The sequence below is a fragment of the Psammomys obesus genome, unplaced genomic scaffold (genome assembly GCF_907164565.1).
Source record: "Psammomys obesus unplaced genomic scaffold, mPsaObe1.curated_primary_1811, whole genome shotgun sequence".
Classification (NCBI taxonomy): Eukaryota; Metazoa; Chordata; class Mammalia; order Rodentia; family Muridae; genus Psammomys; species Psammomys obesus.
The window spans coordinates 8,516,049-8,542,749 of NW_026588752.1; the positions used below are offsets into that span (position 1 = coordinate 8,516,049).

Below are 26,701 nucleotides of genomic sequence, written 5' to 3' on the forward strand. Positions count from 1 at the left end.
CACAACTGCTGTAGCCTCCACACACAGTTGAGGTTCTGTCCTTAGGCACTACCACCCCTAGAGAAGGCTATTCAGCATGTTCCACGTCCCCAGCTAGGAAAGGGAGAGTGCAGGAGAAGAAACACCCTTCATTTCAAAGCAGCCACATACAAAGTTAATTGTAGTCCAGTTTAAATTATACTCTTTGCTATGTCTCTCACTCCATTACTCAGAAGACGTTTAGAAGTAAGGCATTTTATTTTTTTATTTTTTAACTTTGGAAACCTCAACCACTCCCCTGCTCAGCTGCTTTGAGTTACTTGGTATTGTCCAAAGAGGACGAGAAGAAACTAGTGTTCTCAGAAAGGCTGGGTCCCATAAGCTGAGTCTGAATTCTAAGTACATGTAATGTTTAAGATTTCCTCAACTTTCCAGAAGTCACTTGATAATATAAATAGTAATTTAATTGAGAAGGAAAATTTAGTTATGAATCCAAGATAAATTTGTTGTGTTGCACTGTTCTGTTTGGTTCCTCTTCATGGTCGTTTGTATCTTGTCTGTAATATGCCCTTAAGGGAAAGTGTCTAACCCTTTAAATGGTTGGTAGAAGTTAGAATGCAGTCATCTGTCTTCATATGGACAAAGACCAACATATTTACATAGAAAAGCGGGAAATACTACACACACACACACACACACACACACACACACACAACCACACACACTTCTAACTGGAAACTAAACATTATAATGTTAAAGCCATAGCCCATTTTCACAGAAACTCCTTTCATTTTTGAAATTTTTGTTTATGGCCAAATAATTTAAGGTTCATAACACATGAAACCAATAAATGACCAACTGTAGTCCCCGTTCAAAAGCTTTCAGTAGGTAGTCTAGAGTTCTCTCAGATTACAGAATCAGTACCCATATAAAATAAAATCTAAAGCCTCAGCATATCAGTGTACAGCAACTGTTCTCTATAATAGAGAACTAAGTGAATACAATTTGGAACATAAGATATTAAGAGAGTTGTATAGAAGAATGGTTTGCCAGCCAAAAGTAGCACTAAACTTTCTCCCAATGACAAAGATAAAGAATTTACATAATTATCCTAACCACCACTCTTTGATAAAGACAAAAAACCTCATATGAAATTATTGAAACAAGTGTTGTGCACTGAACTTCAGCTGTATTTTTTTGCTCAGCAACAAAGAAAAGAGACACAGATGGAATCATCACTTGCCCACACATTTAAGCTTTTGTTTAAGGGGGAAAAATGGACAGTGATGAAAACAGTAGGGGAAGGACCCTGAAATTTAATATATGAAGAAAGAGAAAAAAACATAAAAAGTGTTTAATGTCAAAGGTCACAACACCATTGGCAATCAGGAATTAAATGCAGAACATTCTTGTGTTAAGTCCACAGTTGTTAAAATCCTTATGAGATGAACCTATGAAACAAGTGAGGCAGAAATGTGCTTAACAGTATAATATGAGCCATCACATATATATCTATCTATCGGGCTCCTTAGGCATGGAAGGATTTGTAAACAACAGGCACTACAAACAACCATTATTGCTTACATGCAGATTTGGCATTTGACACGCCTCACACATACACACAGGAATCATTGCTGATAAGTTATGTTGAGTCCCATTCCTTCCAAAAATTGAAAGCAAGATTTATTCTAATTATTCTAAAACAATAAAAATACATTCAAAGCAAAATAAGCTATTGACTCATTATTTAGTTAACTGCAAAACAACTGCAGTATTGCAAAGACTTATGGACTGCATTTGTTCAATAATCTTGCTGTTTAATTTGCTTTCTAGTGAAATGAAGCACATTGGATATTAAATTACTTTTATATGTCAGATTTAAAATATTCAACCACTATCATGAAACAGAATTGTTTGACACATTTTAAGTACTAATTTTGTGTCTTTACCCAACGCATCTGACTCCATTCCATAAACTAATTTCTACTTCCCTTTATTCCTTGCACATGCTGAGGGTGAAAAGCTCTATGATTGTCAATGGTCTTTCTTACCATATATACATAAGAGAACACATTTCAGGACTACTTCATGTATGTAACCTATGCTTCAGAATAAAAGCAGCTGTACTCAGGTTCGGCTTCAATCTGCTACTCCATTTCTAAATAAGTACCAATGTCACAGGTAAGAAAAAAAGTAAATATCAGTATTCCACAAATAATCACCTGAACATCTAAATAGAAAAGGATTGCTTGTTATAGCCATGCTCTAGGTGCCAGGAGGAGAGATTAAAACTCAAAGACTCAGGCTCTTGGCATATGAGTCTGGGTGTGGAGCAAAGAAAACAAAATTGGTTTCTGGGGACAAGCTTCTGTGGATTGTCACTGTCACTAGTTATAGAGAAGGTAATACAGTTTCTAGGATAAAAATAACATAAGGACTTGCCAACTGACCTCAGCAATGACACAAAGATAAAGCAATGGGAGGACCCTTTTTATCCCCAGAGAGCTCAGCCCCTGCCATGAAGCAAATGACAGAGACTTAAAAACTCTTTGAAAAACAGTATTTACAGAATATTTTAAAACCACCAAAACACCAAAACCATGATCAAATTAAGGCTAAGTCCTCCTTTTGAACATCTATTAAAAGTTTTGATGAAACCAGTTTGGAATCAACAACACATTCATGAGAAAATTTTAAAACAATCTTTGAAGGCCCTAGACATCTCAAGTATCTTATTTGTTGATGGCAAAAAAAATTAAAAAAATAAAAATCAACCCCCCCATCAAAGGAGATATTTTCCCAAATGAAAAATGCAAATTCTCCGTTATAACTTTTTATTCTCCTTTAATATGTACTGCAACAATGACTCACATTGTAGTTCCTACATTAATTTGAGGCTTTATGACTTAAACACAGACATATCTATGAGGAACTACAGATAAGAGATAAAATAAATGAGGTCATTCATGTTTTATGGAATTATTTTAATATAAAATTAGCTCAAATGCAAAATTTGTCTTTGTATGATTAAATCTTTAGCACTATTTTCAAGCAAAAATCTGCATTTTTCTAAGAGGTGTGAAACTCTCACAGAATATACGGCGATTCTCTGTTCTGTTTCTGAGGAAGGAGCACAAGGAGGATGATTTACTGTGTAGACGATAGACAGATGTGTTGGCAGGATTTAGTGCCTGATTTGGAAGACAATGATTGTCTCAAAGGCATTCAAAGGTGATGATGATCACCTTTAAACAAAATCTTAGGGCAGAATCACTCTCAGAGTCCACCACAGCAGCAGGAAAAGCTCTACCTCAGAGAAGAGTTTGTGGAAGATGAAGAAGTGCCCTGCATTTTGCTAGTAAAAACTACACTGACCCTGTGTTTAGGACTCTCTAAAGCCAAGCAGAGCTATAAACTGATATTTTAGGGCCATGCCTTCAATCTATGAATTCTTCCTTGCTTTTTTGAAGAAAAAAAATGTGATGTTCATTCAAGACTAAAGCTTGAACTGAACCTGCTTCCTCATGGATGAGCACAATGAAAGACTTAGTAAAATCCACATTAATTCTTAAGTATCCAGTAAAATCCACATTAATTCTTAAGTATCTTCTAGAGCCAGGCAACATGCTGACTTTGACAAACACATGCTGTCATTTAACCTTGCAATTATCAGCACAGGTGTGAGGACAGTTCAAATCTAGAGCTGTTCTTTCATTCTGCCTCTTATAAATCATAGCTCCATAAACTCCTTATGCTCCCAGATTAGATCACCTACACATAATTCTTCCTGAGACTTAACTTTTGAATTCCCATACAGAATCAGCTGGAGACATAAGTAAATATTAGTGAGAATAAATCTTATATGGGATACAAAATAAATGTGAAACTTATGCAATAATAACTTATCAAACTAAAAATGAATAATTAACCTTAGATATCCTGGCTAAAACTGATAAGCCAAAGAAATCCTTCAGTTAATTATACAATGTGTGCAAAATTCTTTATGCTTGTTTCCTAGAAATGTAAGATAACAAACTCTACCTATTGCTGTTCTACCTATTCCTCCCAGCATCTAGTACAAGAGAGATTCTCAGACACTGATGTAAGAATATAGTAAGCAATTAAAAAAAAAGTCCTTTACAAACTTTTCCTGTAATGAACTTTTACAACGATTACAGACTTGTAAGCAAGTTATAAAATGTAATACAAGAGAAACCCTTTATTCCAAGCCCCCAAACTGGTAATCGCTTATAGAGTATAAAACCAGAAAATGGATATGTATTTCTTTTTGAGCTACTCTGAAAAGTACAATTTTTCTGGTGCTAAAAAGGGCCTTAGAGACTCCCTTCATTTTTATGACAAAGGAAAAGTGGGAAAGACTGAATTATAGTCATACCAAAAAATAGCAAACTCTGAAAGATCATTTCTGTTCACATATGGAACTTGATCTGGAATCCCACAAAACATTCTGTAAGGATATTCAAAATATTCCTCAGCAACTACAAAATATCCTTATTTCCAAGCAACCTTATGAGATAAATGGATACATACATCATTTCTTGTAGCTGCAGAACACCCAAAGATTCCTCAAGGGGGATATGGAAGAAGTTAGAGGGGAGTGTGTTTGTGTGTGTGTGTGTGTGTGTGTGTGTGTGTGTGTGTGTGTGTGTTATATGTGTGTATAGGAGATAGGATACAACCGTATTCAGGAAAATAGAAAAACCCCAAATAGTACTGTAGAAAAAAAAGTTTATCCTTAAAGGTTTTACTGTATCAGTGAACATGATAGAACATGATAACCTCTCAGAAAATGGACTAGGTTAAGTCAGCACTGCAGCTGCCTCAGTGCAAAGTTCTATGTCCAGCACCGGGCGGCCGCATAAACACTGAATAAATGAATGAGCAACTGTATTAATACCAAACATTCTAAATTTCTTTACAACAAAAAAACCTGCTTCCTAGTAAACTGAAATTCTTACAAGGAAAAAAGTTTCTTTTTGTGTATTAGTTTTCACAAGGATCCTGAGAACACCTACTCTTACAATTATCAAGCTGGCTACATAATAGCATAATCTGAGCCACTGAAAGAGAACATGACAAATCCATATTCCATGTATCTGTATTTAACTTTTAAGGTTCCAAGTGGCTGTGAGTCTCTTAGAAAGGAGAAGAAAGAGGTCCGATAAGACTGGGTAGCTTGTTAAAGACTGTAACATAGCTAGTCACTAACAGATTTGAGAACAGAATCTAAAAAAAAAAAATAGTATGTAAAAAAATCATATATAGAAAAAAATTAACTACGAAACATTTTAATCAGAAATTGTGGACCACTGTTCCAACAGGTAAAACTAGGCCAAAAGTCGCCAACATGTAAGTTCTACTTGGTATGTAGTTCCTGTCACATTTAGAATCTCTGAGTTTCGAGAAGGATTTGTCTGAGACATGTGTATATGGCCTGTATATGGCCTCTGAGCTAACCTCCCACTCTTGGCGCTGCGGACTTGTTCAGTACTTTCAATTGGTATCATGTGGGCAACTGCAGACACTCATCAGGTGTGATGAGTTTACAAAATGAAGGTTAGATTTAGAGATGATACAACTTACTGGACACAATGATTTCATAATAATCATATTGCTCATCAGAATAAGCAGATAACATACTTTTAACTATTTACTAGATTAGAATAGTTCCGTTTTTTCGCTTACCTTTAATGGAATCATTCTCAGCTCTCATTATGTCAATGAGTGAGCTCTCCAACGAGTGCATGTCAAACGTCCTGGGGCGGTCCTGCGAACACAAACAGCCACAGCCTACTTTTAAAATAGCATTTGCGACAACACTGCAGCAAAGCACTAGTATGTGTAAGACTCAGTTCCAACCAGCCCCTCCCAACAGCATTTACCTACACAAGAGGAAAATAAGTTACATTTAGGAACATATGTCAAAAAAGCTTATTTACTCTAGCACTTTCAAAACATCAAGATGCATAAAAGTACACAGAGCTCATTAGGGTCTGATTATTTTATTTCTGACAAGAATTCAACAAAAGCATCACTTACATTAATAAAGCACAAACCATGAAAAGAAGCCTTCACCTTAAGAACAGTATTAAGTGTAAAAGAAAGCTAATCTTTTCCACTATGTAAGATTAGACTAGATTAATAGGGTAAACCTTTTCCCACTGTTCTAGTACCTTGCTATCAAGCTGGCAGATCCATGAAGCTCAATGGGTAGCCAACTGAATCAATAAGTCTCAGATCCAGCCAGCTAAATCAATGAGCCTCATATTCAGTGAAAGGCTCCATCTCAAAAATAAAGCTGGAGAGAGACACACATGGACACGCACAGATACAGACATTCAATCCTATCAGAACCAGAACAAATACTATACTACAAATACATGCACACATTAAAAAAAAATAGTAATTTTGATAGAATCTCCCCTCTCCTAGAATAATGATGGAATACCGACATGAGACTGTTTCCCTCACTTGGACAAAGCTTGCTTCAAGAACGAAGCTTGTCCTCTTACTTGCTCTACCATGAAAAGGCACTTGCTCTTTAAAGAGCCTAGCCTTATTTCTGATGGAGGACAAAGGACAATGATCAGAGTGGGTACCTGGAAAAAAAAAATCCACCTCAGTGCTTAATACTTGCCAAGCTGAACTTAATTTTGCTGCCATTAAAGTTAAAGATAAGAGTTTAGGGCCTGCCCCAGCTAGTGAAGTCTACTTCCAGAGTGAGTGACAACTAAATAAAGTTTACAACTGCCCAACTGCTCTAGCATTCCTTAGATGAAGGGAATTATCTAGCAACAACTAAAATAGAAGCTTAGCTTGAGAGGTTAAAGTACATGGAAACATTTTAAACTCCAAGAGGAAGTGATGACACAGACATCTGAGCCTAAAGACACTGTCAAATCTTTGGAGGACTTCCACAGAAGCCAGACAAGCAGGGCTCTGTACCCTTCTCTGCAGTTACTCACATGACTTTTCACTTAGCTTCTGTTGTTGTTTTGTTCTTGGTACTAAACTCAGGCCCATATAAATGCTAAGAATCCACACAGCTCCTAGTTACTTTCAGCTTGTTTAAAACCAAACCAAGCAAACAAACAAGCAAAATCTCTTAATCCAGTGCCTCAGACTGCTCTGCCTTGCTCTTAATTTTATTTTTGTTTGCTGGGATCACACTTAAAACAAAACAAAACAAAACAAAACAAACAACTTTGATATCTAACTTCTAGACCAAAAGAGAAAAATCTTCCACTCAAGATTATTTTCTGACCAGCCTGGCATATCTCCCTCTTCTTCTGTGACACTGTACACTGTACTTCCCTGCCCCACCATCTAGATACTCAGCAGTGTTCACTGAACAAATGGTTTTCTGATACTCTGCAGCTTAGGGGGTCCAGGTGCAGTTACATCTGGATCTAATTCAATAGAAGGGAGTGCAGGTTTGTGATTGCCCCCAGGGAATGGTGGGCTTGTGGTGAGAATAAGGATAAGAATTGGGGTGGGGCACTTTAACATGTCATTCTGCTCTAGAGGAACCACTCCACTCCAGAACTGATTTTTTTCCCACCTTTTCCTCCTGACTTTTTTACTTGTCAGCTTCCTTTTCTCAGTTAGCTCCCATAAAAGTAGGACATACAGCCAGAATTAGACTTTCTAAGGTATAGAATGTGTAAAAGGGGAGACTGCTCTATTTTTAAGGTTTCAAGTGCATAAGGCAAGGTTTGGAAGTCAACACCAAGTCACACTACCTCAATCCATAGCAGCTGGATTTTTCTTCTTTCTAGAAGACTATGAAGTATGCCTGTACCTGGGTCATCTTCCAAAGCCATAGCCAGTATAAAGCACTCACCTGCTATATCCTCTAACAATGTCCCAAGGGCAGGATCTGTTTCACATCAAATGCTTCCAGTATGACTACTACCTCAGATATCCCAGTACAGCACTGACCTCAAATGGGTGAAGGTGAGCCAAGTCAGTCTTACCATTTTGCCCTACCGGACTGCCCAGAAGGGCCTGAGATGGAAGAAGCTCTGTGGCGATGTCTTGTTGAAATATCATTTTCTTGTGTCCATGCTATGAACTGGGTTAAGGAGCACTGCCCACCCTTCTGTATCACTGTCTGTTAAGCACATCTACTGGATGGAGGTGATGCTAAAACCACACGTGGGTGAACACCTTTGAGTGATTTTTAAGCATGTGAAATATTTCTGTACTTTCTTGTTTATATATTTCCCATTGCAGCTGTTCATTTTCTAAAATAAATAATAGGGACATGAGAACAATTTACTCAATTATTCTTTTTTGTGGAACTAACGCAGTAGTAGTCTTGTGAATTTCCAGAATTTGCATTTTGCTAAGTCACAAAATGAAGAGTAGCAGCACAGTGGTTTTGTGTGGCTTCCTTTATAAAAGCTACTTTAGTAAGTCAAGAAAGCTTCTGATTGTTAATGGGACACTAGTAAACAACTTAGTAAACTTATTCAAAACTTTACTTAGTAAAAACAGCTACCAACTCCATGGTTACCTATGCCTCAAGTACATTGCCTGGAACATAGATGTCTACTAAATTTAATAACCACTGACTTTAACTGAAAAAGTGTATCAAACTAGAATCTCAAATGAAAAATATAAGTTTCAGTAATTTTTGGATTAAAATCTACCTCAATCCTTTTATAGCAAGACTATTTTTTTCTTTTAATTCATTGTGATTTAATTACAGGCTCATAAGCAAATACAATATATAAATGCAGATCAACTGGTATTGAAACTTAGGTGCAGTGTGTTGAGACAGATTTCTAGGTTTTATATAAATTTAGAAGAGAAGAGAACCTCACGAAATCATTGATACTGAAGTACAAGACTAAGAGCTCAGTGGCACAAGCACCCTCATCTTTTCAATCCCACTGCAATAGGTATTCTTGCCCACATCCCAAACATACTAGCAACATAAGCTACATTTATATAACATTTGTTTCCTGAATGCTCTGGTAATCAATGGGTCAAAAGTCACATATTTTGTCAAATTAGCTTTTTATCAATGGGGATTCGAAGCTTATCATTCTTAATTTGCTCTTTTGGTGATCTTTTCTATTTTTACATTTAACTTGGTCTTGTGCCAATAGGTAGAATGGTAGAAATACAACAGTGAGGCTAGCACACAGGAAAAATGTTAGATTTTGTATTCAAAGACCAAAGAGTTGAGATTATCATGAAAGGCTTGATTTCCAATTTTTTTTTCCTTTTTGTCTCTTTTGACTACAAAATAACTGTAAAATAAAAAAAATTGTCAAGTGACAGCTCTTCTTGATTTCCTTGCACCAATGACCAAAACATGAATATCAGCCTAAATCAGTGAAATGAGTACTAGACACTAGGAAGCCTCAACTTTGCAGGGAACTGCTGTCCTCCAGAATGCTTTCCTGGTCCAGAAAAGAAAGGCATTTCAGTAGATGTTTCCTGTCTCTTTCCTAGAACGAAATGCTTTTCATTTGCTTGTATTTGCAGAGCTGGCAATAGAATCCAGGACAATTACTACTCAAAGTTCACTTTTAGTCTCCAGAAGGTAGAGGTCACTGAAAGTAAGAAAGTAAACTTTTTTCTTTCTTAGTGTTAGAGATTGAACCCGAGGCCTTCTGTGTGTTAAAAAGAAAAGTTTTACCACAGAACTATAGTCCCAGCCCTCTTTAACAGGGTTAAACAGCCCATTATGCAAATATTAAGAAAATAACAAGCTTAAAAAAAATTACCAGCCAGGCACGGTGGCTCAGGGAAGTAGAGGCAGGTAGATCGCTGTAGACCAGGCCAGCCTGGTCTACAAAGTGGGTCCAGGACAGACAACGCTACACAGAGAAACCCTGCCTTGAAAAACCAGAAAAAGAAAAATATTACCTCTACAATTTGTTGGGGAGAAGATTAAGTATCTTGCAAAAATTAAACAACATCCTCCCCTCAACCAACAAACATTTGTTTCTTACTACCTCTACCAGTCTCCCTTGGGAGAAAAGTTGAACTTCTCTGTACTGAGCACCAAATAAGTAGCCACAATCAGTCGATGTACTGTATCAGCACTGTCTTGATTATAAGCCTGAGACTTCGTAAGTCAGGATCTGTTATTGCCATTTAATAATAAAAACTAATACAAAGGAAAATTTATACAATTTACTGCATAGGCAAGTTCCTGTTAACTTCAGCAACACAGCTATGATTCAAGCTTCATTCCAAAGCCAGAAACACTACTTTAGACAAGGTAAGCATCACAGGACCACTAAAATTTATTTGAACACAGTAGGAGAGGAGGGATGTTTAAAGGACACATATGGCAAATGTCTGGAAAACAGTAAGCACTTAAATATTACTTAACTATTACTCAACAAAAGAATGCCCAAAATGTGTAAGGGTGACAAAGATGAAACAGAAATCTGAAATACATATGAGAACACAATGCCCTGGTCCTGTCTCCCCACTGGGATGACCGGTAAGGAATACACATTACAACTATGTGACAAATGTGCCACACATAATGTGCCACACACATTTGCAGGTTATCAATTCAAACCAAAGGAGCTGGAATAGTTCTAACAAGAGTAATGATGGCAACTAACTTCACATATTAAATACAGAGTCTCATTTATCTATCACAAAAGCCTTCTGTAATTGGGTATATTCAATTATTTCCTTTCATAGATCAGGAAAATAAGCATAAGGTAAAACAATGACTTTAACCATGTCAGGTATGTTGTGCAGCAGAATTTGAACCAAGGCCTTTAGCTCTAAAACCCATGAACTTAATAACAACCCCCAAATATGAAAGAACATCAATCATTTTCAAGGCTCCACAAGCATCTTTATTGCAATGTTCTGACTTCACTTTATTTTGTAATCTTACAGGTTTTATTGAGTGTGTTTTGTTTTTAAGGTAGATTCTCCTTGTGTAGCTTGGGCTGACCTCCAGCTCTCTTTTTTTAAATTACATTTTCATTTGTTTGCTTTGTTTGTTAGGGAAGGGTGAACATGTACCATGATACATGGGTTGAGATCAGGGACAACTTGAAGGAATCAGTTCTCTCCTTTAATTTAGGTGATCAGGCTTGGCAGAGGTGCCTTTGCCTACTAAGTGGTCTTGCCTGACGATGGCCTCCAACTCTTGATCCTCCTACCTCAGCTTATCAAGTGCCAGGATTTCAAGCACAGTGCCACTAGACCTCACTTGTTAAGCTTAACATCAAATTGCATGCAAGTAACTGGTTGGCTTCAAGAGTCTTGAACTCACAGTCCTCCTGCCTACTAAGTAGCTAGAATTATAAGCCACACCAATTTTAGCATTCACATGATGATCTAAGTCAAAATTTTGCTGCTGTTTATTTTTTGAGACAGTGTCTCACTATGTAGTCTGCGGAACTAGAGCTCTCTGTGTAGACCAGGCTGGCTTATAACTCATAGAGATCTACCAGTCTCTCCCTCCTGAGTAGTAGGATTAAGGGTACAAGCCCCCATGTCCAGCCACCCATGTTTTCATACTTGCGGGTGCAGCAGCATCACAGACTACCGAGTCACCCCAGATTTAGCATGTCTGGGATAGGCTAACAATTCACACTTCTGACAAGTCTCCATGAGGCCAGGGACTTATACATTTAAAACTACTAAATTAAACAATGCCATTCAACAGATTAGTTTCATTAGCTATTCTGTGGTGTGGTTTGTATCTTATTATTATAATTGACTATATACAGGCCATCTTAAGCAAGCTATAAGAAACATTTTAAGTTTCCTTATAGAGAGAGGGTCTTTGTTATCCAGATTGGAAAATTCCAAACTCTACAATACATACCTTCAGAAAATACAAATCAAGTTCAATTTCAACAAATGGGGAACTGTTCTTGAAGAAACCAAATGGTTCACTACTAAGTACAAACAAAATACAATCTTGCACTTAGACTGTCACCATCACCTTTGGCCTCTCTAATCTGTTACTTGGGCACATCCTTCTTTATTCATCTAACAACAGAGAATTGCTGCCTTCAGACATTTACTGATAATTTGTGTCCTCTCAAAATTGTTGATCAAATGCCCTAAGACATCTCCATTTAAAGACAGGTGACACTCATGCTCATTTCTCTTTAGTTAAGATTTTGATATTCCTTTTCGTTAAATTTCTCTTTAGTTAAGAATCAAATCTTATCATTAAATAGCTGTAGAGCACATCCTAGTCCACACTATTTACCTGTGTAGGAAGTGTTACAGATCCAGGTGTGGGGGCACACGCCTGTAATCCCAGCACTTGGGGAGGCAGAGGCAGGCAGACCTCTGTGAGTTCGAAGCCAGCCTGGTCTATAAAGTGAGTCCAGGACAGCTAAGGCTATGTAGAAAAACCTTGTCTTGAAAAAAAAAAAATTAAGTATGACAGTATGATCATAAAGCAAGTATGAATCTTTGTGTAAAATATCAGTACCTACCATTTGTTAAACATTATGGACTTTCTTGAAAATCATTTATAGAGGGAAATTATTATCTAAATCAGTTCCCTAGGATTAGAGACCCTCAAGGAAAATTTTTCTCATGTTTCACTCTTATGTAAAGGGATATCCACATTCACTAGATAAGAACAGAAACCATTATATTATACATCTCGTACTGGATGTTGTTTTGCACTCAGAGATTCTGTCTTCAGACTAAAATTTCTCATTTAAATATATCCAAGATAACCACTACCACCACCACTCTTTATTGGCTCTTTATGTAAACATGCATCCCTGTGTATGGGTGCTACCAGACTAGTATTTAATTATATAAAATATAATTAATTGAATGTAGCTAGATTATTAAGAGTCCAAGCCAAAATTCAATCCCCTGCTTTCTTCCTTCCCTTTCTATGATTGCTTTCAGCCTTCTCTAATCCATATCAGGCTGTGGAAGTTTCTCTTTTTGGATTAAATTTTCCCTGGTGAAGAAGGGAAAGAAAAATATTTTGGTTCAAAAGGAAAGTCTATGCCAGTGTGTCAGCTGCCAAAACAAATAGGAAGCTTGAAAGTTCTGGGAGAGCTCATATTTAATCAAAGCTAACTATGGGAGTTTTAATCCAAGATTTTCCAAAATATAAATATTCTTCTTGGATGAAATGCTATTTATGTCCACAAATCACAAAGAAGTGACTGTACAGTTAGCCTTCAGTACTCTGCTTCCAAAAAGCCTTACACCCCAGGACAGACGAAACTTCTTTTCCTAGCGTCCCTTAGCATTCTTAGGCTGCATCAGACACACAGGCTGTTGCTTATCTCCCTGGCTAGAACTACATGTTTCCCACAGCACAGGTACAGCATACTGTAAATCTACCACCATAAATCAGCCACCATAAAGCAAGAGGCTGCCTTGTTCCTCCTGGCTCTGAGTTCCATTTCTCACACAAATTATATATCATTTAACTGCATTTGTTTCTTACAAGGACCAGGTAGAGTCACTAGTTATTGTTATCCCATTTTAGGAACATGAAGCTTAAAGTCATATTGTAAATGATAAAGTCTAGCTTAAGAGGTCTTAGTTTAAATAAATCTATTTAAGTAGGTCATGTGATAACTGAGATTGTTCATTATTGACATGCACAAGGTATAAAATTCTTTGTTGTGTCTGCATGGGCTGGATGCAGGTTAAGTGTCAGAGACTGACATCAAAGGGGTAATTATGTGAATGTGAAGGGGCAAGATAGATACATTTAATAGCACCTCATATTTCTTCACCACTTTTCTTTTAAATCGGTACGTTCTCACCATAACACCTTTAATAAAGGTAAAGAGTCTTACTTAGGTTACTAAATATTCCCTGACAGAATTCTAAACTACAGTTGAATCATTCTGATCAGTTCATAACTCTGTTTGGGTCCCACATGAACTGATATATCAGAAGATCTCTTCAGAAAGCCTTTGAGAACATTTTCTTTTATTTTCCCTTCGTTAAATGCTACATATATTTATGTATTTTGAGTATTATAAAACCCTTAAAGTGATTAAAAAACTTATTGTCACTCTAATTAAAAAGCAAAACTGGTAATTTAGACTTTATTAGTTCTAATAAACTAATGGACTCCCTTCTTCCTCCCTATTTAGTCATCCTAACCTTGCTTGGAAGAAAGAAATCTATATTTACTGAGTAAGTGATCTTGAGACTGCAACATCACTGAACCTTGACTTTACCCACAAAGTGTCTCAGTAAAGTTGTGACGAGAGACTAAGAAGCTGGCTTTGGGATAAGAGCGCTTCCTCTGCAGGTACAGGGACCTGAGTTCAAAGCATCCACATAAAACACAAGGTACACTGCTCTTAGGACTCCTTTCCTTCTATTGGGTTGCCTTGTCCAACTTTGATATGATGCTTTTTCCTTTATATTATTATTCTTGTTGTTGTTACTTGGTTTTTGGAGACAGGGTTTCTCTGAAAACCTTGGCTGTCCTGGAGCTCACTTTGTAGACCAGGCTGGCCTCAAACTCACAGTAATCTGCCTGCTACTGCCTTCCTGAGTGCTGAGATTACAGATAAGTGCCACAGCACCTGGCTATTTTATTGTATTTTATTTTGTCATGTTTGTATCTTATCTCTTAGAAACCTGTTCTTTTCTAATAAAAGGCAAAAAGGAAGTGGATTCAGAGGGGGAGGGGAGAAGAAACTCGAAGAGGAGGGAGGCAAAACTCTATCAGGATATACTGTATGAGAACATTTATTTTCAATAAAAGGAAAAAGTGAAAAGCAATCTAGGATCCATAAATAAATAAATAAATAAATAAATAAATACATAAAAGCTAGGCACAGTTTCATGTGCTTGTAGCTTCAGCACTGTAAGGCGGTCAGCTCTTGGGAGAAAATGGTGATGCTGTGTTGAAAATACCTACTGTCCTCCCCTGGCCTATGCATCTGCGCAGAAGGGCATCCGCACCTGCACACTCATATGCATGTACACACACAAACAGAAAACTGGTGAGAAAGAAACGAGGCATGCTATGTGAGGCACAATGGCTGGCAACTAGAAGGCACATTCAGTATATACATCCTTGCTTGCCTTCTCTCTGTGGTACACGAGAAAAGTATGTGAAAGTCACATTTTGAAAACAGGTTATTGGCACATCTAAATAATCCCGCTGTTCTGTGCCATAATATTGCCAGTTTCATACATAAGGTTATCATAATAAGTCCAAAAATATCTCCATTCAAAAATATCACAGGGGATGTTCTCCTATCCAGCAAGCTATTCATTACAAGAGGCCACTGTTTTAAGAAAAGTAAATACAACTGCCCTGAGACAGTAAATCTGATCATAAAGACACATGAGGATCCTAAATGGCTGCGAGAGTTTCTCTTCTCCATGTCTGCCTGGCCAGCTCAGGGCCTAGAGAGCAAAGGGACTATAAACCAAAATGTACAATTTTTATACCTCAGCTGAGACTAAGGTTTTGCAACTCTTGACATAAACTCTTTTTTTGTGACCCTTGACACAAGCATCCAGTGCTCTGCCTCTAACAAGGCCACCCCATATCCATCTCTGTATAGTCTCCTAGGCAAAACACACTCCTCAACACTCAAGAGCAAAATAGGAAGTTCCTAGACTATACTCTTCATAAAAAGGCCCTCTCCTGTCATAGCCACAGATTCCTAGCCTACAACCCAAATACCTCTACACTGAAAGAGACAGATGAACAAACAAGGTTTGATGCGCCCTACAGGTTTCCAAAAGACCCCAAATCTCTGATTCCCTTTCAAAACATAACAGGAAAACAATCCCCAAAGCACAGCTCTGTTCTGTTCTTTTCAATTCTTTCCAGATATCATACCTACAATTCCACAGAAGCCTAGAATTAGAAGGCCAAGATTAAGAATATTATACTCTCATTATATATATATATGTCACCAGCAGCTGATTTGGTACTTTAGTTGAGCGTATTTTATTTACTTATTTTTGATGGCCCAGAAAGAGATGAGATCACTAGTGGATGTGGGATTAACATGAAGCTGAGCAAGAGTGACAGAAACGTGAAGCATTAGTATCTTTAAAAGACCTTGGGAAGATTCTCTTTCTATATCTTTTAAAGACTCTGGACCTCTGAGAAGTGCGAACCTTCACAATAAAATTCTACCATGTCTAGGAACTGCTTCAAGATGTATGGCAGAAAAGAGTTCTGGAGTATAGATCAAAGAGGATTGTCCAGGAGCCAGTGACTGCTGAAGCCAGGTGATATGTACAGGGGATTCCTGACACTATTTTGTCTTATCAATGTTTAAAATTTTCCATAATAAAATATTAAAAAACACACAAGGGAGAAAAACCTTATCAAAAGTGGTAAAGTCACCAATTAGATACTATTTATTTGTGTGCAGTAAAATAAAGGCTATTATATAGCCGAGTTCCGCTATTATTTATGTGCAATTTTATTTTTAAAATTATCACATACCAGTCAGAAATGATTTCCACATTTAATGACATTTATTTAATACGGGGAAACATGCAGGTGCACATGTACAGGTACACAAGCACTATGGACCCTCTCATGGAGATGAGAAGACAAAATCGAAGGAGTCAGTTTTCTCCTTCTCCCATGCAGGTTCTATGGATCAAACAAGAAGGTCGGGTTTGGTGTCAGGTGCATATACTCACTCAGGCACCACACCAGCTGTTTTTGACATTTAAAGAAACTGCTATTCACAAAACTGGATTACTAAGTAAAAAAAAAAAAAAAAAAAAATTACGTGTGTGTCTGTGTGCACGCACGTGAGTGTGTACATGTGTACTTTTGTCCAGGTACCCAGAGAGTCCAGAAGTGGGCATTGGATTCCTCAGAGCTGGAGTTAAAAGCAGTTGTTACTCACCCAACATGGGTGTTGGGAACAAAACTCATCTTCTGGAAGAGCAGATTATTTACTAATAATCCACCTCTCTCCAGCCTTTATTATTTTTCAAAATTAATCTGAGTGTATCGTGTGTGCTCGCACAAATGCTATCTAGTAGGATGCATGTGTGAAGATCAGAGGGCAATTTGCAAGAACTGGCTATTTCCTTCTACCTCATGGATTTTAGGAATTGAGCTCACATCATCAGGGTTAGCCATAGGTGCTCTCACCTGCTGAACCAACTTGTTGACCCTGACTAATATTGCTATTGAAAATCTTGTTGTCTTTGAATAACAGAATCTTCTAGAAGACAAATATTAGATGTAATTTCATTTTATTTTCAAAGGTGCCAGAGAAAAGAAATGAAAAAATGAAGAATCAGGAAAGTAGTACACTTGTCATGGGTTATATATGACTAGTAAGCAATAACGTCATATTTAGAGTCCAGATCTGTTATCATACAGATAACAGATTAGGTTAGGAGTACAAATGTTGATGAGGTCATGACAACAAAATGATAGCAGACAGATGTTTTACTAGCTAGCACCATGAACATGCTAACTAGATACATCCCTCTAGGCTCTCTGAAAGAACTATTATTTAAAATGCTACATGACATTTTAAATACAGGTATGGCTTTGAAATACATAATACTGAAAAATTAGGAAAAACTACCTTAGGTGTATAAAAATGACTAGGGTATATAAAAAAACACTCAGCAAATTCGAATTGTCCAGCATCAGTACAGTACAATATGGGAAGTCCTTACATAGCTTAAGGCTTTAAAGTTTGATAATTCGGCCCATAGACATGAGATAGGCATTCATGCCTGATGCCTAAAACTTTTAATAAAACAACTTAATGCAAAATCTTTCAAAATACTGAATGATACAGGCTGATAAATACTAATCAAAGTTTAAATAGTTGATCAGGTTTTCTTTGACATGAAGCAGGACCAGAATTTTGCTATCCAAAGGTTTGCATTGTGTTTTTTTAGTAAAAGTTTTAGGCACCAGGTATGGTAGTAAATGCTTGTAATCTAAGAAACTGGGAGGTAGATGTAAAAGATCACAGGTTCAAGGCCAGACGGGCTGACATAGGAAGTCCCAGGTCACCCTGGACAATATGGTGAGACCCTGTCTAAAATAAGAAAAAGGAAAAAAAACTTTATGTGTTGCTTTATATACTATAATGTTGGAAGTAGTACCGTAGAATTAGATTGGATATTGTGTGACTTTTTAATATTATAGTTACATATATAATATATGCTTTACATTATTTTAATTTAGTTTTATTTTATCTTTAAATTTTAGCATACATTTATTGAATAACTATGTTGTTAAATAGGTATAGGTCTCTCACAAAAATAATTTGAAAATATATTTATAGACTTTCTAATATTTTCTAATGTTTGAGTAATATTCAGCATGCATTTTTTAACATTATAAGCAAATCATAAACTAACCTAATAGTTTAATTCTATTTTAATCCAGGAGCTAATTGATTAAACTTTAAAGCAAACTAACAGATTCAGGTTTAGGCATAACAAAAGTAATATGTAATGCGACCATTACCAAAATAGAAATTTCCAAAAATATTTGAAAATCTGTAAATAAATTCTTAAATAAGCTACTTTGTACACCTGTATACATTACTTATTTACAGTCTGTAAAAATGTTATCACCAAAGGCAAACCTTAAATGAACGTTTAAATATATATCATTCTAAAACTTGCTTTCCTGAGAAAATCTGTAATTCTGTTAAATGATTTCTCTTTCATAGGTTGCATCTACAGCTGATTGTAAAGGTGTACTCTGAGAAATAAAGCAAAAAAAAAAAAAGATACACAATACTAAGATTGTTCAGAGAAACATTAACTACATTTCTAATTACCTTCATTTCACAATTTTACTCAACATTTGAGAGACACATTTTCAGTTTCAGCATGGCCACATATTTAAGGTGTCTTACAATTAATCCTTCACCATTATTATCTTGATAAGGTATCAGCTTCCAAAATTTAAGAGACTTACACCAGGCCATTCATTCAGGTTCAGAATAAAATTTAAGTATGTCTCAGTCCAACCACATTTTAACCTCACATAATAGTCCTTCTCAGTAGTTATTCATATTTCACATTCAAAAACTGACTTAAAAAATAATATATGCAACTTATCTATCTACCAGTTATTTTCTGAAACTTGAAAATTTAACTCAATCTCTTTTCAATAATATAAAATGTGATGAAAACTAAAATTTAAAATATGTATATTATCCTAAATATAGCATGTCAGAAACTTATTAATTTCTGTAACACACCTTTGAATAATTCAAATGGAATAAAATGACTATTTGTCACACAAAATTAAAAAGGGAATAGTCATACGGTGGCCTTGTGACCTTAAAGCAAAGCGTGTTGTTTACATTATCTTATCTGTGATGAAACCAAAAGCCTAGATATAACACATTGTTGGAAACAACATGACATCACAGGGCTTTCAAGATTATTTTCACTCTACCAAGACAGAAAAGTTGAAAGAAAAATGAATATAAACTATAAAATTCAAACAGAAGCCTAAGTAATTTTAAGAGTACTTTCACTGTTTCTTTCTCAGGAGCACCACCAAGGATAACTCTTTGCAGCTTACCCTGGTGAACTAAATACCACTTTCCTAATGTTATTTACCAATAACCATATTCACTAGGCTTACAATAAGCAAGCTTTTTCTAATAGATTTTAGAACAAGTTTTTTTTTTTTTTGTTTTTGTTTTTTTTTTTTTTTTATCATATTTCATGGTTTCCCTGAAAAAAAAAAATACGGTTAAAAATTCTACCATGGTAGCTGGAGAGATGGCTTGGTGGTTAAGAGCTCTTGCTGCTCTTTCAGCGAACCTGGGCTCAGATCCCAACACCTATATGGCTGCTCATAACCACCTGTAATGTCAGTTCCTGGGGACTCAGTGCCCTTTTCAGGACTGCAGGCACCAGGCCTGCAGGTGCATAAGCACACATACAGGCAAATTGCCTAGACACGGAAAATAAAAAGCAATAAATCTCTTTTTTAAATGAGGGAAAGGGTTACCAAAATGGCTATGCCAGTTAATTTCAGCTCCATCAGGAAATAATGGACCTAATGAGAAGCTCTGTACAAAGAGGAAGAAATTGTACCTCAGAGGCTTTTCCCAGCACCTTTTCCACTATTTTGATTCTGTCATAGCTAGAACTATCCAAAACATAGTTCACAATTATAAAACTGGTTTCTCTCTAAGTTAAACAAAAGATTTCCTATGCAAAAAAAAAAAAAAAAAAAAAGAAACTTGAAATCACATTAAGAAAAAAATAAAATGGAATGAGGTTGCTTGTTATGATGATTTTTAACAATTCACCAAGGCTTGTCAACCTGAAGGACTGTAGTGGCTTTCTGTTTATAAGCCCACAGTGTGAGCTATAATTTTAAAACTACTAAGTAGACAACACCAGGTAAATTATTATGGTGACAAGAATTACTTGTGTAATTAAGACAACTTAACAAACCTGTGATGTTGTGTCTAAGGCAAGAGTAAATGGAGCCCTAAGTAAAGTCCTGAATTCTATCCTCAATCAAGACTGAGGATAATCTTTGTGGCTACTTTCCTGGTTTTTAGCTAAGGTAGATGGAAACATAAATGGAGCTTAAGACAATAGTATATAGACTGAGGGATTCTGCTCTACTTTTCCTGTAAGGACAGATCTAGGCATCACTCCAAAAAGGTGCTATTCAAATATATTTTCTGGCAGGCATCCCAATCTATTATTTGGTTTGGAAATTGGAGCTTCAGGATGTGTTTGGCAGGATAGACAGGATTTTTTATCATTAATATGAGGGTCAAATCATACCTACTCACATGAATATGGGCCTTGTTTATTTTGAAGCTAGGACAATACAACTAAAAGTCATGGAACTGAGAAATCCTATTATGGGAAGCAATAGAGACCATCTGAGAGCAGCTAACCCATTCCTCACATATAGTAACTACACAAAAATAAACAGGAAAGGATTTTGGGACAATGCAATTGGGTAGATGCACTTGCTGCCAACCTTGATGACCTGAGTTCAATCCCCACGACCCACATGGTGGAAAGAGAAAAATAATTTCTGCAAGTTGTCCTCTGACTTCCATGCATGTATTGTGGCATTGGTTTGCATACATAAAATACAATAAATAAATGTAATAAAAAATTTAAGTATTGGCTGTATCCTTATGAAGTTTAGCATTTGGAGTTGATAAACAAATATGGTCTATTATTTTTCACTTTTAAAATTCTATGAGCCAACTTTTGTTTTTTAATGGAAAGCTTTGTTATATTGCTTAGGCTGCCCATAACTTTTAGATTCTCCCACCTGCCTCAGCCTCCAGGGTAGCAGAAACTATTTCTGGCTTATAATCCACTTTTGGTTATTACATATAGTTAACTTTTTTCCTTTCACTTTACATGCTTCTGGGAGGAATTCCTCTCACTCCCAACTTATATCTGTACTATGATTTTGTGGAAGAGGTACCACTTAACTAATGGTCAAGAGCCAAATCTGGCATGTGAATAAGAATTTCTACCTCATAGGATTATTGAATAAATTAATACATATAAAGCACTTAGAACATAAAATGCATCTTATATTTTATTAAATGCATATTAAGTTAATGGGTCTGAAACAAGATTTAAGTCATGCCTTCTTAATTCATACCTTGAAGCTTTAAGCTAAGTAAAAATAAAATCAGAGGCAACTTTTATTTTTTTTCTTAAAATATACTCCTGGTGGATCAGTTAGGAGGCTACTAGAATGCCTAATCAGACTTCATAAATGTGGACAAAACTGAATGTTGAAAATGGAGCAAAAAAAAAAAAAAAAAAGGGGGGGGGGACGAGATCAGTCAGGATGGCATACTGGGAAAAGCTCCTCCCTGAGCTGGTTCCCTGGACTGACTGCGGAGGGACAAGCTGGCCCCCGGGAGTTCTCTTCTGACACATGTGTACATGTGCACACTCACAAAATATGAATATACATGGAAAAATTTAAACATTGTTAAGTATAAAACCCTGGATGTGGTCAGACTTGAAGTAAATGAATGCAAAAAAAAAATTCTGGTTCATTTCAAACTAAATACCTATTGTCCAATATTAGATATATTTCAGGTAATTTCTTTTTAATGTAACTGCCATGCATACTATTCTGATTGAATATGAATGTTATAACCTCATACTAAACCCACTACCAAAAATGGTGAAGATAAGGAGCAAAAATAAAATCCACTTTCTAACCTTTTTATTATTTGAAAAACAATATATATATTTTTTGAGATGGGGTCTCACTATGTAGCCCTGGTTGGCCTACAACTTGCTATGTAGACCAGGCTAGCCTTGAATTCAGAGATCCACCTTTCTTCCAAGTGCTAGAATTTAAGGTGTGCAGTACCATACCCAGCCTTTCTTATATTTTAACTGGGTTTGCTGACTACCTCCCCCCGACCCCTCTTTTACCCTCAACATAGACAAACAAACAAACAAAACACATGAGGAAGGTAATATTTTTTTCAGTGCTGAAGATCAAGCCCAAAGCCTTCTGCAGGCCTGACAAGTGCTCTATTACTGAGTTACATGCCCAGCCCTCTGAAAGAGTTAGTTTCTAACAACATCCTTTAATATCAGTCTTAATCTGTTATTTGAAACTGATAAAAAGGATTCCATATGTTCAACACATCCTCTCAGCCCCACAGGGAGAAAACCTGACACATATATATAGATATTTCATTTCCTGAACTTCTCATTTTCCCTAAACAAATCTTTATCATAAGTTACTAAGCTCAGAATAAGGAAATGATCATGAGGTCACGTAAATTTATTGTCAGCGTTAGGAGTAGCAAATAAGAAAGAAAAGTGTATTACATTGCTTTAATATTTATGTTCTATGAAATATTACTAACAACTTTTAAAGCCATTGTCAATGTCTTGAACAGCTATTTATCTGTCACTACATGACAATTGCACTTTTAGCTTGAACAAAAAAAATAATGTTTTCTAAAAGCAAAATGCCAACAACTTTTGACAGGCAAGAATAAGAGTCTTTTAACAAAACTAAATTTGACCAAATAGTTTTAAGATGCTTTGCACCTGAATCCTTAAGGAGTGAAGAGATATTTATTTAATTCCGTGGACTGACACGGGGCTCTCTCTAGCAAACTCTCACTTCCCTTAAACAAAAATACTACATCTGTTTTATAATATGCTTTAGTCCCTGCAGAACTGTATCTAAAATAACCCTTTTGCTGTAAAACACGTGTGTGACATACTTGTTTTAATCTCATGTTCCCTTTCCTTATCTATAAGTGGGACAGTGATAGAACTTACCTTTCAGTTTGATGTGAGGACAGGCTCAGTTTACCTTATTACTTGCTATAAATTTTCTAAGGACACAGAAACGACCATACTCTACAGTATATACATTGAGTGTAATAAGTGATGTTCAGCTAGTCATGAAATCCCCATTACCTTGTTTCTGCAAGATAAACTGGCTGTTCATTAGTTCAAAAACATCAAATAATGTGATTCTTACCAGAAAAAGGATATACTAGTAGCAATAAAGACAAGTGATCTTTGCCTGGATCTATTTTAGGAATGATTTAATTATCTACACCCCTAGTGTTAACACTGGAAAATAAATAAGTACATGAAAGGCATCACATACAAAACAAAACAACTCCCCTACGAAAAAACAAAACAAAACCTGCAAAACCAAAAACAGGCCCTCTGAAATCAACACCTTCATGGTATTAAAAAAGAAATGCTTAGCACTTAGAAGGCTAGGCTCTATAACCAGTAATGCAAAATAAAGAAATAAAGAAATTTAAGCATGACAAAGAAACCATCTGTACCATTTCTCCCTAACTAGTCATCCTTACTGACACAAGAAAGTCGGAATTTGCAGAGAGGTTTAAGAGGAATGGCTGAATTGATCGTTCAGACTGCTCAGACTGCAAGCTCTACATCTAAATATAACCAGAGGAAAACTGGAACTCAGGGTTGGTTTCAGTGAATCCTTACTTACAATGTCAAAAAGGTCATTTTTAGTTAGTTCTTTCAGATAGGCAGAAAACATTCATTAGTTTCCACAATAAAACACTTTTTTTTGCTGCATATTACTGTTTTGCCAATCTTCCTCAAGCAAGTGAAGAAAATTCTCTTGTTAAGCAAGACAGGTATTATAATTAATTAGGACATCGCTAACTATCCAATATCTGTAATTATAAATGGAAAAATTAAGGTCCAAGAAATGACTGTTTTGTTCCAATTACACTGATTTGCTAAAATAAAAACTGGCATAAAAACTGGCAACTGATTCATTTCTAAGATCTCTAATGCGAACACAGACAACTCCAATTCTTTCATTCCACAGATATTCCAGCACACTGCTTCCTTATTCATCTTATTCTATTAATGGAACAACATCTTACCGGAAAAGGAAAAATGTTGTCAGCCCTGTTCAAGCTATCTTCCATCCAGGATTTGGGAGCAAAGGCTGAGCTAGGGCGAGCATACTTCTGGAGCTGAATATGATTGCTTGCAAAATTCTTTTTCAAAGGTGAGATGGAGTTCAGGGGTGTTATTCCACCATTCAGCCCTCTGCGGTGATCTCGGCCTTGAGACGCTCCCCAGCCACCATAGCCACCACCTCCGGGGCTCCAGGAAGAAGAGGGGGTTGGAGAGGGACTCTGATAGCTGCTCCATGGAGAAGGAGGTTTGTTAAGATTATTCGCCAAATGAGGCAGCTGGTTAAAAGCAGCATTTCTATGTGTGAAGGGTGGGGGGTGGGGACTGGCAGGAGATCTCCTTTGCTGCTGATGCTGGCTGTGATGGTGCTGGAAATGGGGGTGATGAGGATGGTGCTGGGACAGAGGCCCGATCTGAGGGGAGAAGCTACCACCAAAGCCAGGGCTGACATGATGGGGGAAATTTTGAAACAAGAGAGCACCATTATTAGCTGAAGCGCCAGGGACTCCTCCCTGGTGAAAGAAACTTGCATCTTCATTGATTATCGTGGAGGAAGAAGGTGCTATCGCTGCTGACCAGTTACTAAAACCAGTAAGGGACGATGCACTAGATGTCAAGGGTTGGGTGGAAGTACCGAGGCCCGTGGCTTCTTGATAATCAAACCCTGTCAACACTGGTGATTCAATGCGTATTTTTTCTTTTCCATTGCTGTTTTCTGAAGAATTGTCCCCTGGATTTTCTTCAGCTTTTGCCTTTTCTGTTTCAGGCAGTATTCCAGCTTCTTGACCTGGACTCGGGGAGAGTTGTTGCTTTTCTAAAGGGTCTTGTTGTTCCTGCTGTTGACTTTTTGCTTTTTCTGACCCCAAGATCTCATCCTGAATGTTATGGGTAGCTGGAGCAGGAAAGAGCCAAGCTGACCCGGCACTGCTGCCATTGGCGGCTGTGTTATTATTTGTAAGAGCAGCAGGGTTGGGGGTGGCATTTTGGTGATGGTGTGGAGGCTGCAGGTGTGGATGGAACCGGACTGGAAAAGCAGATTTAGCCCCAGTGTTGCTTTGCACTAACACTCCAAACCCGTAGTCCCCCATTTATTACTTTTAGGGTCAGAATCTCACGATAAAAAAAGACAGCCTAATGCCTCACGTCTTCCCCCCCCCCCCCGTATCACAAATCTGTCTGTTTGCTTGAAGTATCTTATTTATAGCTAACTCAAAGATCACAGCTTATGACTCTAAAGTATCTCTGATTTGGAATTCTGGTCTCTCTTAAAGGAAATACAACTAAAAAAAAAAAAATCTCTTAAAATATTGATATGAATCCAATTGGGCTTATTTTTAGGAGGGAATAAAAAAGGAAAAAGGTAAAAATCAAGTCTTTGGTTAGTAAAATAGGCGCTTTCTTTTTCCAAAGGAAAATGTACATGAATGACAAAAACACAGCTTCTCAAGCATCTATGGATATAGAAGAATAAGCATTGTGCGGAGTAAAAATATATATATATATAAAATTTAACAGTCACATATGGTCTTCCTCAGCAGTTTAGATTCACATAAAAATTAGAATAGGATTACGGGGAGAATACGTTCTTTTCTCGGCAGCTTGGTTAAAAAAATCAGGAATAATTTAAGAACATTATATATTATATATTTATATATAGATAGATTATATTAGGTTATCTGGGGCGGGAGGTGAATTTCTGGTTGCCAAAGAGGAAATCAGCCTTGACTAAAGGAAAGATGATTGCAGGGTGATTTCTGCTGTTCCTGGTCCTGTTTCTGTTCTTTTGTAGGGTGCAGTGTGGGCCTCTGGGGCTGTTCCTGGGGCTCCGAGTGCAGATCTTGCTGCGTTTGCTGTTCTTGGGCTCCCTTCGGCCTCCTTTCCCCCATGAAAGGGGTTGGAAACACCCGTTTCTCCCTCTGGGGGGTGTCGCGATCAGGAGGGATTAGCGAGACTGGACAAGGGCGAGCTGGCGGCCCGGGGGTGCGGGGAGCAAGGGGGCGACCTGGAAGGTCCTGCGGTTTCTGCCTCTTCCCCTCTCTGCGGCTCCGGGATTTTTTTCCCTCATGGGACCCAGGGGCGGTTTGTTCAGTTCTCTCAGTTCGATTCTCCGCCGGGGGGGAGGGGGAAGGGGGGCATGGACAAAAAGGAAAACCCCGCTACCGTAGTTACTCTAAAGGAGAAAGGCCTCCCCCGTGGGCTCGCGCTCTCTCTTCCCCTAGCCTGCTTGGAAACTAATTTAGAAGGCTTTTGTTTCTCCTCACGGTTGCTGGGCCGCCGCCGCCGCCGCCGCCGCCGCCGCCGCCGCCGCCGCCGCCGC

General features: G+C 37.3%; 1 protein-coding gene across 4 annotated transcripts in view; it reads right to left on the reverse strand.

Moving 5' to 3' along the window:
- The window catches only part of Cpeb4 (cytoplasmic polyadenylation element binding protein 4), a 63,204-nt gene extending 36,539 nt beyond the window's left edge, over positions 1-26,665 (reverse strand). For all 4 annotated transcript variants that reach the window (XM_055604531.1, XM_055604530.1, XM_055604529.1 and 1 more), the window contains exons 1-2: positions 24,348-26,665; positions 5,686-5,767 (exon numbers count right to left, since the gene is read on the reverse strand). In XM_055604531.1, coding sequence (XP_055460506.1) covers positions 5,686-5,767; positions 24,348-25,472 — 1,207 coding nt within the window. In that variant the 5' untranslated portion in view covers positions 25,473-26,665. The remainder of the gene's footprint in view (positions 1-5,685; positions 5,768-24,347) is intronic.
- Positions 26,666-26,701: the final 36 nt, after the last annotated feature.